Here is a 15016-nt window from a genome sequence, read left to right as displayed (position 1 = left end):
TGAACATTTTTGCTCAGCGACCTGCAACACGCTCTCTTGCTGCTGAATGCTGCTAATATATCATCACCATAATGGATATGGCTGAGTATAAAGTGCTGAAAAGAGGGGGAGAGAGAGAGAGAGAGAAAAGAAGGCAGAACATCCAGCCCTCGTTCTTTAGATTCAGATCAATACAACGCACGGCCTCTTCTGAGACAAGCCCCTGCATGCACTGCAGGAAGAGGAAAACAGCCAAACGTTTGCAATTAATTTTATTTGACAAATGTTCATTGATTTACTGGAATAAAATATATGTGTGCTGCTATCTATGACTAGCGCAATCCAGCTACCTGTAAGTATTGCATCTAACAGTTTCTTAGCGGATTGGGTTGCAGAACTGCTCCTTTAGCAAGGCTCCCCTTCCAAAAGGGGAAATTGTCCCAATAAAGTTGTGCCTCTTTCGCCCACTGCAGCGAGCAGCAGCTCCTCAGGCATGAAGGAATAACCTGGTGGAAACCTTCATTCCTACGGAGCAGGGAGCAAATACAGGAACACCTGGCAATTAAGCCACCCTTAGCAACAGTCCAGTTTGGGGACAAAACTTATTTCAGATTTATAATTTGCTACTATTTACATGGTCAAAAACATCAGATCTCAGGAACAGAGAAACTAACCACACGTGAGAATGGTGCAGTTTCCCTGAGACAATGTGGGATGATGCTCATGCTGTAGAAAACACCATTAAGCTGCAACAATCGATAATTTAAAATGTGAACACAAAAAGAAAGAAGGCAGGTAGAACAGAAATAGTTTCCCTAGTAAATAAGAGTAGTCATGTTTCCACAGTTAAATTTTTAGTTTACTAATTCCCAGACAATTGTAATACTCAAAAACACCAAAGGAGATGACAGAATCAACCCCCAAACAGCAGCAAGTCCAGGTAGAAGTGCTGAGTTCCCTCCTGTGCTCTAACCCGCTGCTCCCTGGCCATTTATTCCTGCCCCTTAATCACTCTTGTAAACTCACACTGAAGAATTACTTAGAAGAAAAAATAGGTTACATTCAAAATATTAAGCAAAGAGCAGATACATAACTATACTGCCCTTCAGAAAGAAAAAGTCAAAAGGTGCAAGTTCAGCTTTGCACAGTGTTTCACCCMAACTTCCTGTACGAATGCTGCAAAACACACAGCACATATTGCTGACAGCGATGGTATTGTTAAGGAACGTGACGTTTTTATACCACTTTCTTCACCTGAAAACACTGTATTATTTTACAGACTTCATCCACACAGCAAACGTGGGATGGAGCTTCTCCTTGTGAGCAGGGAACGCAGATGGGCTGACAACGGGACACAAAGTTCAGCAGGTTCTTCATGCAACAAGTTTAGCAAAGCTGGTTATATCAGGTGGACAGAGCAGGGTGGCTGACAAATCTGTGAAGATTCCCTTATTCTGGGAGACATTCCTTTCCTAAAAGGGCTTTGGAACATACAGGATAAGGAAGGCTATAAAGTGCAACCCTTTCCCAAAGCCTTCTCCTGCAGGGTCAGAGAAAAACATCATGTCTGCAAGTTTCCCGGTTTAGGAATATTTTTCTACCACAGAAGGCATGGGAGCTTTCTGGGCTACATTCCACCTACAAGGTTAACCTAATTTCTGAAGAGTCCATTCAAAAACTASGTTTTTCCCTTAAAGGTTTTGGAAACCCATTTTCATAAACCTTCTGCAAGGAGTCCAAAGGCAGCTGTTTCACAGCACTGGCAGCCAATTAGAAAATAAATGAAATGCACTGTAGCTTTTAAAACATTTWTATATATATATATATATATCTCAAAGTTACAATATCAAAGGTATAAACAAAATCCTAATGGGATGCTGGGTTACTGTATACGGTAAATAGCTCTCTGGAGGAAACCTTTATTACTCCCTCAGGGCTTTCTTACAAAGTATGGATTTCTTAATTCCTAGCGGAATATTTTTCATACACCACTGCAGACTATTAAGTACCAGATATTACATTATGTAGTTTAAACTTTGCACTAGGCATGAGAAGGACTTTCCTATCGAGAAAACTCTCTCTGCTATTATAATCTTTACAATATTCAAATTAATACTGGCTGCAGGGTATAAGCTTCAGCACCAAAATTTGGGGGAGTTGATAATTTAATGTATTCATCAGCCTGTGTGTGAAGCTGCTCATAAGGGAGGGAAGTCACTGCACCAGAGAAAGGGTATTTACTGATTCTGAATTGCTGGAGAAGGGCAGAGCAGCAGTGTCACCRCATCCCGTCGGCATCCCCCGCGGTGCTGGAGCACCCACCTTGCAAATACGTAAAGGCAATTCTTAAAAAGTTTATATTTAACATTTCTTTTCYGCATAGCAGTAACGGCCCACCTAAATCTTATTGTACATACAAAGGCAAAAAACCTGATAAATTTTATCAAAAAAACTACGTGAAATTCAACACTCACTTGTAGACTGTGCCTCCATTGCCATGACCGAGGATGTCTCGATACCGTATGTCTTGTTCATTCATCTCCACAAGAAAGAAAGAAAAACAAAAGAGATGTCATGCTGTGGATGGAAATGTCAAGGAAAAGCAACTCTAGGCCATAAACAACAAGCAGTCTGGGTCATTTCAAGTTCAGCTGCAAGAACGAGAAGATCAATACAACATTTGCTGTCCAATTTATAAAAGACGATACCAAGGGACAAAGTGATGGAAAGTTTAATGACAATTTGTTTGCCTGGGTCATTTCATTAAAGTTTGATAAAAGGTGTCAAAATGGAATGATATAATATAGCTCAAGAGGGTCAGGTCACAGATACTGATAGGAAAAGGGTCTCCAGAACAGCACATAACCAAAGCCAAAGTTGGAGGTGAATGGAAACAATCCAACAAAAAACTGTCATCTTAYGTGCGGCTGGAAAAGTTTATGACTTATTCTAGAATCAGCATAATTGATACTAATCCAATGACGAGGTTCTATCGGCAGGATTGCTCCGCAGAGCTTAATTTACCGACTTATTAACTAAAGTGAATATTCCGCAGTAAAAACAGTTCTTCAATTGCTATCCAATGGCACTAATTTTCCTTCGGTTAYGTAACAAAATCATTTTTATATGCTAAAAGGCATCTAAGAAAGTACCTAATGATATGTCTGGGGTCATTAGGGATCACATGAGCACATTTGAGGTCGCTTTAAAATAGTTGTTTCAAGTATGAGTAGTGCCGTGGTGGGAACCAGGCACTGCCTACCATACGCTCCCCATCTGGGGATTTACCCAAATTCAGAAAGGGCTTTTAAAAATTGCTGGGGCCCTTCAGTTACTTGGCACATTTAAGCATCCATGTTCACACAGCGTYAGTGAAGAGAACAGGAACTTTGCTTCTGGTTTCAGCTGGAAGCAGCAAGTGCCAGCAACAAGCTGAAATGCCTTGAATAGTCATGCTCAGCACCTCCTTTCCCAATGGAAAGGGCAATATCTAATCGCTTGAATCGCTGGTCTTTCACTGTTTGAATAAAAAGCATTTTTCTGACAGGAAACACTTTTATTCCATACATTTCTCTCAGTTGAAAGGTGGAATTTTTGGCTGAATTTGTCATGTTCTAGGACAACTAGAAATAACTCAAAGCAGAAGACGACGTTGTAATGGAATTGTAGTTAAACCTGGGCCAGACACCTTAAGGCAGTATGGAATGAACCATTTAAGGGTCAAACTAGGTTTTCAATATWAATGTTATCACTAAATCTGTCTTGCTTACAGTGTCAGAAAATGCAAATAAAGAGGGGGCAAACCCACCGCATCAGGAAAAAGAATTCATGAAGTTTGAAAAATATCGAGAACCTCTACTGGACCCTATGCAATAAATTAGACAGTGAGGAAATTTTTTTACAGCATATACAGCATTTAAGGACTTCTGTTCTCCYTAGCCAGAGAACTTTAATTCTCTGGTCCTTGAGGTACCAGTAAAGATCTCTTTTATACACTCCCAGGAATGCACTTATAAACAAAACTGTATGAGAAATGAACATATTTATGTCCTCGCTTCTGGAGGTGGGGGACATGGACACATTTTTTGTGGTTATGCAACTTATAAGCAACAAATTGAGCAGAACCAGGGCCATAAAGCATCCTCTCCTTCCTCCTGCTTTTTACTAAGTGATAAAAAGTGTTTTCTTCGTGTCATTCCATAAAAGCCCATGACAGCAGCAGCTCTTTGCCCTGATGTCGCACCGCGCTCGCTTGCTGCCAGCCCGGTACCGTTTCTTGTCCCTGTGCACAAAAGGGCAAGCGGGAACCAAGGGAGAAGCAGGAMGACAGGGGATGGAGCAAATATCTGCCAGCAAACGATGGAGAGATGAAGTGTGATTTACTGGCTCAAATAAAGATGCCAAAAAACATGCCGTGATTTATTTATTTTACTGGGAAAACTGGATTCTCTATCATAAAATGATAACACAATGCAGGGGAACTCAACGGTATGGACTGGAATATTAAACCTGCAAAACCAAATTTGATTGGATGCCAATATTAGCAGAATTAATGAAAAAGAGAAACAGACTTCAATTACGGATCAGCAAACAAAACATCTTTTGTTTACACCTAGTGTTTTTGAAAGAAATCAGTGTCTATCTCTCGTAAATCATTAAAACCCAAATGCTCAATTAATCCTTATTCTATATGTAGAAGCCTGTCAGAGGCAGAGTCCTATAGCCATACCTTTGCTTTACGAATCGAAGCAATAATGGTTTCAGAAAGCAGTCACACTCTATGAGCAGACAATTGAAGAGATTTAGTAAATCCCACTTTATAGAGCAGAGACTAATCGGAAAACACAAGCCAGTCAAATGTTTCTTATGAACTGTTGACACTATATCAATGCTGAATCAATTGGTGGCATTTACTCTGAGTGACAGAAAAGAAATAAATATTTATATCGCATCACCTATATCAATGAACCTAGGCAGAAAGCTATTTCTAACCTGTCAATATTTGATTATCTTGAAGAATCATGCTCCCTTCTTTTAATGATTAATATGAATTCCTTATTAAACCTAAATGGAAACTACCAGAGGAATATCATTAGAAATGCCTGAAAGCATAAGCTGCCAAAAATAATAAAAAATAATAACCCAACCCACATTTAAGTAAGAAGTGTGACTTAATCCCCCAAAAGGGAGAGAAAAGTTTAAGTTGCAACTAGAAACTCATTTCTGGTTATGAATCTGYGATCAAATCTCGCAGAATACAATGCAGCAAAAAGCACTTTCTGCTGAAATAAAATATTATATAACTCTTATTTATATAAGGGTGAAAGGTAATACTAAAATTATTTTGAATTTTGCCTTTACTGGGTATAACTTTTTTTTTTTTTAAATATCCTTAACAGATTTTTGGTTACKTTATACAACTGTGCTACCAAAAAAAGAATCTGTAGTGATCTATTGCAGGGTTATATAAAATAATAATTTCTACTGTTTAGAACAAATAAAATGCCAAATTGTGCTTATGAACTCAATCACGAGAAAAAGGCTTTTATTCATGGCCAGTAATCCTATTTTTCTGAAAATGATTCCAGAAGGGAGCCAGCAATAGCATGACTCACCAAGTTTCATTTTACAAGTTTAAAAGTCAGTTTAATATTCACGGAGTCCTACTATGCCTGCACGTAAGCAGTGCTGACAAGCTCAGAAAGGCGCTTCCGAGCTGTACTCGCAGAATTRGGAGCCAGACAAGCCGGGCTGCAGTGCTGGGCTGCTCGACTCGCATTTTCAGGGCGCACTCTCATCTATTAGAGCGCAATGTTACAGGTGATACCGAAGGACAAGCATGAAGACCGGCCTTTATCTTCTTGACACGCTCAACTACAACTACTTGATTCATGAAATGCCAATGAGGCTTGGAGAGGTCATTGTGTGAAGGCACTGAATACGCATCTGAGATAATTAAGATTTCAGCCTTCGAAACATGGAGGGGAAGTGAACAGCAGTTAAGAAAATCAATAAGAGTCTTTTATTTGCYGTGACACAGATGTCTCAGTCAATAGAGCCTAATAGGCAAGCCTGATCGCAGCGGACAGGTGCCTGCCTCCAAGGCTATCAAAGGGCTTTCACCATGACAAACATTAAAACATATTTATGGTGCTACRGAAGAATCTGGGATTCTTTGGGGGGAGTTGAATTTAATGGTGCATATTTAGAGCCATTATGCAACTGCGGTGTGCGCACATGGGTCTGAACATATGTGCAGCTCAAAACGGGGAATAACTGCTCTGTTTCTCCACTTGTCCTTCAGTTGTTACATTAAACCCTTCAGTTCTGGGTGCTGCAATCTAAATATCTGGAGGAGAAAGTAAAAGGACAGCTTTCTAGGATTTTTTTGAAGAACAAAAAAATAAGCAAAAAACATAAGGAGGTTCCAATAATGCAGCACAGCTCCTTACAGGAACCAGCTAAATAAGCACTACTCTAAAAATACGAAGGTCATTCCAACTCAGCAGTTGACTTAGTTATTCAAAATTGATTAACTTTCTTCCCTGAAATTGTGGCAGCGGCGCAACACGTGTGAGGTACTTCAATCTATTTGGAGCTAAATCTGATTAGCACATTTTGAGAAATGGGAAGCAAATTGCCATGCCAATCAAAGTAAATCAGGACACATAACTCATTCATATCATGGAGGTTTTCATGGGCTCTCCTGTGCTGTGTTAAAAGAACACATTACAACTAAATGAGCAGTAAGCATCACGCCAGCAATCCGTGGTATTCCAGTCACTGTGGTATTAGGTAGCAGCAAGTACCCAGGACCAAATTCAGTGCACCTACCTGGCCATTTGCTAGTATTTTCTTCAGCTCTGCAGAAGACTTTTTTAAGCTGAAAGAAAAAGAAATAAGAAAAAGAAGGGAAAAGGACAGTTATTTTTAATGACTGCATCATTTTGCTCTGTAAAATGAAGCAAAGTCATACCAAAGAACAAACCATCAGATTAAGGTTATGGTTACATATTCTGATTAGATTTAACTCTATCTATACAGATCCCTCAGACTACAGAGCAGAAAGAAGCAATGAAAATTCAAGTATATCACGAGCATTTTCACCTTCACAAACCTGTGTTTTAGATGTCAGACCATACTGACCAACAATCCCTCTTTCGACACCTCCAAAAACACAAAATCATGAAGAGACACCATGTGTTTCAAAGCCAAGACGAATAAAAAGGTTCTCATCTACTTCAGGTCCCTGAAGACCCAGTGATACATGGTTTTCATGTGACCCTTCAGCCGAAGGTTTGATGTAGTTGGTGTTGACACCTTACTACCTCAACTGACCGCAGAGACGGGCATGGGGAACAAGTGAGTTCACTCCTGACTTAGGTGTCTCAGCGACATGCATGAATTGAGGGAGAAGGGTCCAGATCACCACATGTATCTCTTTCTCACTGGAAACTATTCCTGCATCAGCCTTCTTAGATAAGTCAAAATGATCTATATTTCTTTTTCTCCTGAAAAGAATAACAACAAAGTGCAACTCTTTGTCTGGTATATCCGGTCAAYAAAATTATTAGTGGCTGCAAATTACTCCCCTAAATCCCATCCCCAAAATACCAGCTCCGCCTCCTTTCCCAACAAAATCCATTGCTCACATGCTCTACACAGCAAACTGCCCAGACAACAATATCTCTGGAAAACTTATCCCAGAAAAACCTTCTGCTCTTATTACTAAAGTCATAAAAAAAAAGTACAAAATAATATATTCTTGAAAGGCACGAGCACGTGTCTTGATCACAGATCATTATTAACAAGAACAGCAAAAACACAGATTTCTTATTTGGTGGCTTTGTTCTTTAATAGGCCTCTTGTTCCCACGACCACTTTAAAGAAAAATTAAGTTTTCCAAGGAAACATAAGTTGATCTTGTCATCTTTCATGACTAACAATTTGTGAACATGAAACAAAGAGAGACTTTCAATTACTTCAAAAACAAAACTCCTAGTGCAGAAGGGTTTGGAAAAGAAATGGCAATTAACCACCAAATAAGGTGACAAGAATCTTCTAGAAAGCTGCTTTTCAACGCACTTTATGAGCAAGCTCAAAGCACAGGAAGCTAAAGCACCCCGGGGCAGAAGGAAGCCTTATTTAGAGCAGTGGCACCATGGTTGGGGAGGAGGTCGCCCTTCGGATCTGCTTTAAGACGTCCCGGATGGAACCTTCYCTCTGCAACACGAGGGATGGGGGGCAAGGTTGGTCCTGGCTTCTTTCATGCCCGCTGTTAGGGAAGCCACTAAGGGGACAGCGGGGACGAAGCCACCTCCTCACTGCTGTGCTGCCGCTCCTCGAGGACAAGGGGGACACGCGGCTCATGTGGCCCTGCGTCCACGTGATGACACCTTCCATCACGCCCATGCCTGTCCTTTCGAAAAGGATGTTCTTGGAGGGAAAGGCAGCCCCGCGCTAACACAGATTAAGCAGAACAACTAATATATTACACACTCCTATTAGAACCAGAGTAATTTAGGTTGGGAAGGGACCTCTGGAGGTTTCTACTCCAACGTTTCAGGTTTGACTGCTGCCTTTTGGCCTCTCAGCTATACACCTAYAGGAAAAGTCTGGCTGCACCTTTTCCATATCTCCTTTCAAAAATAAACACGGCTTAAAACAAGACAGTCTTCTCTTAAATTCCAAAACTTAAAAATAGCTTTTTGGAAGCATGGCTGCAGAAATTAAGAGGGATGCATAGTGTCAGCAAAGTTTTGAAGTCTGAAACAGGGCACTTAAGATATTTGTATTTTTTAAAAAAATCTAATTACATATCAATGAACTTCCTAAATTAGGCATCAAACTTTAAAATAAAGAAGCCTAGTATAAGATCAGCAAGGAAGACTTGAGTCTGCTAAGTGASTTAAAGAATTTGTGATAGAGAGCCATTACTAGATCAGTTACGATAAATGCAGTTCTGGCTCTATATTGAATACATACATTATTTCAATGGTTTACTAAGGGCGAAACCATCTGAAACATCCTGCAAAGACATTTCTTCTGGCAGAAAACGTGTCTACTGAACAAGCAGCACCACAAGTCTAAGAAGATCCATGAATCAAGGCAATTTTACCTGCCCACCCCAGCGCGCCCRGGAGGAGCATTGATGAAGTCAGTGCCCACCCAGCTTCTCACTGGGAACCACCTCACCCAGGTTCTGTCCTGTTCTAACRGAGCAAAACAAAACCAAAACACCCACTCCCGTTCTTGACTCTTACCTATTGCTGGAAAGGGAATCCGAGACCGCTGAACTGCTATTATTAGCAGCCCCTGCTCGGGTATTTACCTGCAGGCAGGGAAAGAATCTTTATCAGTCGTTTGTGTTCAGAGGACACTATTCTAATTAACCTGTAATTTGCCATGAATTTCTCATTTCACTACGAAGGTTAATTAGCTTGTTGCTAGGCATGCCAATGGTTGAGGTCTTGCCTGTATGTAGGTTAGCAGGCTCTGTAATTCATGGATTACAATATCCCGTCCTTATGTTTTAGAGGTTTGGCTTAAATGTCTAGTAATACAGGAAAAATAGTATATCTACTATATAATCTAATTTTGAAAAATAAACAATCATTATATTATATATATATATATAATGATTGTTTATTTTTCAAAATTATATATATATATATCTGTGGTATTCTGCATTTCGAAACGGGTATATTCTCAGAAACAATGCAGTAAGTATCTGTGAGTAAATCAAATGACTTAAAATAATTTCAGTGCAGAGCTTTCCATGATAAATTAAGTAACCTATGTAAGCATTTCTTCTTAAAAAACAAGCAAACAACGGTCTTGTGCTAGGTGCAGGTATTAGTCGATGAACTGAATATTAAAATTTAGCAAGCTCATTAACAGAGGTTGGGGGGCAAAAGAAGCAACGCGGTTTTTAATAAAACAGTATACACAGATATTGCAGCCAGCAACCAACAGATGAATCTTTCTCCCACCCTCATAAAAAAAAATCTGCTTGTCAGAGCTCAAGAAAGTGCAGTTTTATTTGACATTTCAATAAGTGGAACACAGCATTACAAATCCATCTAACTTTACTGAAACAATTATTGAAATTCGTACCTTCAGGCCATGTATGTTCCGTTTCCCAGGAGGCTTGCAGGCTGAAACAGTAATTGACTAAATTGTAGAACACATCAGGGCCATTTACAAATTTGCTCAAAATGAATCTTTTAAAAAGAAATGAGGGTGACACCAAAATTAGCAGAGAGAAATGATTGAAAAGTGCCTCACAAGACCCAGAGTGGGAATTATGAACCAGGATTTTTAACTTGCAGGAGTGAGCATTTATAAATGCTAAGAGCTTTCTGACACCACCTAATATAAATTCTAATTTCTGCTTAAAACACATCAAAATCAAGAGAAGTGTTAGCTAAATTTATCAGATTCTTTTTGTAATTCCAACTAAAATCAGTATCTTATGTCACTGCATTTTCACATGCTGTATTTTTTCTGACATTTAGCAGAATTATTTGCAAGATGTATTTTAAAACAGTCATCACATTTTAAATTAGCTGTGTTGCCAAACAGAGGCAGCCTGTGAAAAGAATAATACAGGGCGAAATAGCAGCGAATCCCAAGAAAGCAAATACTGGATAAATGCAACACAAAATGCCACATTTTGGCCACAGATGTACAAATGTGGCATCTTATTATGATGTCTAGATTTAGAGGGACATGCTGCTCGAGGAGAAAGCATTTTCTTGGAGCCTCTGGAACTATATATCGCCTTGTTTCTCCACACAGTGGATGTGCTTTTGTCAAATGTTAAAGCCACAACATGCTACAGACAGTTCCCATTTTAAACCTACAGTGCCCTACAAATTGTATGTTAAAGGGCCTGTCACTTTTGATTGATTGTCTGAGGAGGGATGAATTTGATTTTTCTTTCTCAGATGCACATGCGTTTCACTTCAATTTTTGACAGCAGGAAACAAACTATTTATTAGTCAGAAGGACACAGATGATAGTTATTAAACACATCAGTTAGGGCTGGGCCAGGCCATGTGGCTTTAAATGACATTAGAAATTACCATGTGCGGCTTAACGAAGACAAATACCATGATACTGTGGGCATTGAGAGAGAATATTAAACTAAAAATATTTATAAATAAGCATACTATAATTTTTACTCAAGAGGTAGAAATCAACATTTTGAACAAGATACAAAAATATGTGCCAGGTATTATTTACCCTGTTGGCTATAATGACTTTGATAACAAAAATCATTCAGTATCAATATGAACTGTACTGTTCATGTGTGTTCTAAGTGATATATTTGCCTTGCATTTCCCACCAGGATATATATAACATAGATGGGACATATATCTGTGGTGCATTTAGATACAGAAGTTTAACTTAGAACGTGAAAAAGAACTCAGACTATTCAAATAACRAGAAACCAATTTTTAATATATGCAAAAAAATACTAAATATCACTTTTTCTCCCCTCCATTAAAGTCTTAAAAAAAAAATGAAATGAGGAGAGCAAAGCCAAGGCAACAGAGYGGCACGTGGACATTTCATACTAGTCCTGCTGGAACACACAAGGTTTCAGAAGCTGTTTTATTGGAGAGAGCAACTGAAAGGCTCCTCTCAAGTTGAGAGGCAGAAAGGGGAAAAGGTCCAAGGAAGAGCAGGATTGTGAAGATGTTTCTTGGAAAGTGAGACCCTTAAACGGCAGGCAGAAAAGCCTGCCCATTACTGAAGAAGGGTGAAAATACAGCGTGTGAAGAGGCACAGCCAAAAAGATATGAAAGATGAGTGCTTGTGCTGACCAAATTTGGGATGTTCGGTAGAGTGGCAAGATTGAACCGTTTTTGCCAAAAGACAGAAAAACTGCAGGAGACCACATTTTATTCAATATTGCTGAAAAGCAGCAGCAGAACTTAGAGGTAGAGTGGGTCTGAAAGACGTGGAAGATTGCTTTAAAGCTGTAACCTAGAAACAGGAAGGAGAGATGTTTTAGGAAGGTGATTTGGAAAGCTGAAGCAGCAACTCAGCTCTCAAGCTATTTAGAGTAAGGAAGCAGCAAGRCATGCACGAGGAAATGTCCAGCAGACACCTGTGGAGTTAGCAGAGATAATGAACTGGCACTGTATCCTCAGAATAGAGGCAAACTCCACATCTATACAACAAAGACTATATTTGGATATAGAGCATAAGGGAAAAGATGCAKGAACACTGCTGTAGGAACAGGAACCCACATGGCTGGTTCTTCAGGAATAAACCCAGTTTCTCCAAATGGAGAAGCTAAAAGCCGGGTAAGCCTGATCTGGAAAAGAACCTGCTGATTATTCCCTGGCATCCGACAGCTAAGACCGGCAYGAGACCCCTCTTGATCAGATCCCACTGGGCTGAGTTATAAAACACCTCTACATGCCCCTTGACTTCAAGCCTCTCTTCCATGAGAGCTTACCAAGCTACCAGGAAAGGCAGCTTCCTTTGGAGACCTTATTAGCATGTGTTTGAGAAGACTGTTGGTTAATTGCCCAATTCAAACTTCACAGAGTTGTAAGTAATAGAAGCCGGGAATGTTTAATTGGGAAACGCAGAGTATGATTATTTGTATCATATCAGTTAAGCGAGAAGAGTTTAATTTTTAATTATTTCAATTAATTTATTGCTGGGAGATTTACTTGGAGAATTTAAACCTTATCTGTTTCAGCAATTAAGAACCACAGATTTAAAGACTGGCTACTGAGAACATGTGAATGAATCAGAGGAATTATGTAATGTACTAGTCTTCTATTCACCATTATTTGAGTTCAGAGAGAGAAGTGCATTCCCTAAATCTATGTAGCTGCCTATAGATTTTTGTTCAGTATGCAGATGACCTATTCTTTAATTGCTTCTCAGCTTCTATAGTGGATTACATCCTTCCCCGTTCAGGAGGCCTATTCAAGTAACTTGTGATCATGTCAGTACCACTGTTAAGTGCCTAACTCTAAAATAAAATGTCTCAAATAAAATGCATCATCCATACAGCTTGTGACAGATACGGTCCAGTTTTCAAAACTGAACGACAGCCACAGTCCAGGTTTGTAAGACTGATCAAAATCAAAGAACTTCACAAAAAAAACTTTGTAAGTATCTAGAAACTAATCCATCTGCTTTGCTTTGAATACATGCAAAATCACCAATGAGTTTTTTAATGTACAGAAATATGTACTATGCAAACTGAATCTTGTTAGTCTAATTTACTCCAGTAAATTAGCTATTTTATATGCAATAACTGTAGTTTTCACTACACTCTCCACAAAAAYGAATTCTTTTATCCAAATTAAGAGGTAAACATCATGTTATGTGCACTTAAACCTTCTGAAAACATAACTGTTGATGAAACAGCTTACTGACACAATCATTGTTGATTAGAATTTGTTAAGCATTACCTCTTGGATATATCTGCAGAGGTTCTATTAACTGTCCATTTACTTGCTGTTCCATTACAGTGGTGTAATACTGCAAAGAGATTAAACAAGAAGATTACTCAGTAATGTATGAGCAGTAGTAAGAGCATTTACAGTATGTTAAATTTGCATTTTTTTTTAATTGCCATTCTACATATGAGAATTTGAGCGTTTTTCTGCCATTTGCAATGGTCACGCAATAAAGCGGCTCACGAGGAGCATGACCAGAGGGCTGAGGTAGCTACTGCTGTGCTGAATCAAACCCAGGGATCTGCTCCCGGTCCAACCAGGCAGGTTGAGGCTCACCTGAAACCTGGGAATATTTCTGAAGATTGAGTAAATGGGGTATTTAGAGCAAATACAGCACTTACCACACCTGGAAACGTTGGGGGGAAAAAAAGACCAATCAAAAGTGGAAACAAATAAACTGCAAATTTATTATAAAGTGGAAACAAATAAACTGCAAATGTCGTAAATAAATTACACAATCAAGAAAACTCCAAGGGAGAAAAGAACCTTGAAACTACCCCAAAACTGGCAACACTGAGGCATAATCAGGTCAACCACATAAGCAGAAACRTCACAGAGTCTTAGTGTATAAAGCAGAGAATGGCATGAAAACACATGCGTCTGTAGGGTRCTTCTAGTAAGAACAGGACCTTGGACCAGAGCACTCTGCAGGGCCTGCAAACAGAGGTCTGCAGGGAAAGTTTATTGATGAAGAAGGCTAAGAAAGTACAGATTTTTTTCTTCATTTGTTCTAYTTCCGCCCCCCTCTCTAAATAAAGAAACAGTCTGTGAGTATCTGAGAAGGTCAACACCAAAGATGACAGAAAATACTCAATGTGGCATCAGGAAGACCAAGATGTGACATCACRATAGGAACAGCGAGATCAAATGGACAATTGAGCTTGGATTAAGCAACTCACTCTTCCTTAGCCTTTCAGAACAGGCTCTCACTACACGAAAAGMAGCAAATATCCATCATGTAATATGTTTAACAGCAAGACCTACTTGCAGATCTACTAAAGCAAAACCACAGTGGAAGATGGATCTTACTAAAAGCGTACGGTGTAACCCACACCTCTGACTGCAACGTGTATTWGATACTGCAAGCACATCCCAAAGGCTGCAGTCACCAAACAGCTTTGAAGCTAAAACGCTGGCTCTGGGCCAGATTTTCACAGCGTGAATCAGTGAGTGGAGCCCCACAGACTTTCATGCTAATTTTCACCAGCTGAGTGTGGTCTAAGACTTCAGAATGTCACTGTTAAGAGTTTTTTTGTGATGCTATTACTCAAATTGGCAAGATTAAATGTCAACAAAAAAAAATCTCTAAGGAATTGAACACGTGTATTTCACTCACACCAATGATTTCACTCACACCAATGACAAAGCATGCATTTTTTACTCACAGAAATAAAGACAACGGTCTATTAAATACTTAACGCTATAAAACTTTTCTTTCCTCTCATAATAGGATCAAACATGCAAACTGTAGTAAGCACATATTAGCTGATGTTACTGAGATTGTCCTGAACCGAATCCCAGCCTCTCTATAGAGCCCCAGATCT

General features: G+C 39.3%; 1 protein-coding gene across 2 annotated transcripts in view; it reads right to left on the bottom strand.

The window, feature by feature from the left end:
- The window catches only part of MAP2K5 (mitogen-activated protein kinase kinase 5), a 118212-nt gene that overhangs the window by 89275 nt on the left and 13921 nt on the right, over positions 1–15016 (bottom strand). For both annotated transcript variants that reach the window (XM_026040571.1, XM_026040572.1), the window contains exons 4-8: positions 13425–13494; positions 10096–10136; positions 9243–9310; positions 6814–6862; positions 2454–2518 (exon numbers count right to left, since the gene is read on the bottom strand). In XM_026040571.1, coding sequence (XP_025896356.1) covers positions 2454–2518; positions 6814–6862; positions 9243–9310; positions 10096–10136; positions 13425–13494 — 293 coding nt within the window. The remainder of the gene's footprint in view (positions 1–2453; positions 2519–6813; positions 6863–9242; positions 9311–10095; positions 10137–13424; positions 13495–15016) is intronic.

The sequence above is a fragment of the Nothoprocta perdicaria genome, unplaced genomic scaffold, assembly GCF_003342845.1.
Source record: "Nothoprocta perdicaria isolate Ctin4 unplaced genomic scaffold, notPer1 scaffold_26, whole genome shotgun sequence".
Taxonomy (NCBI): domain Eukaryota; kingdom Metazoa; phylum Chordata; class Aves; order Tinamiformes; family Tinamidae; genus Nothoprocta; species Nothoprocta perdicaria.
The sequence above is the reverse complement of the archived record's forward strand: the minus strand, read 5'-3'. Positions and strand labels throughout refer to the sequence as shown.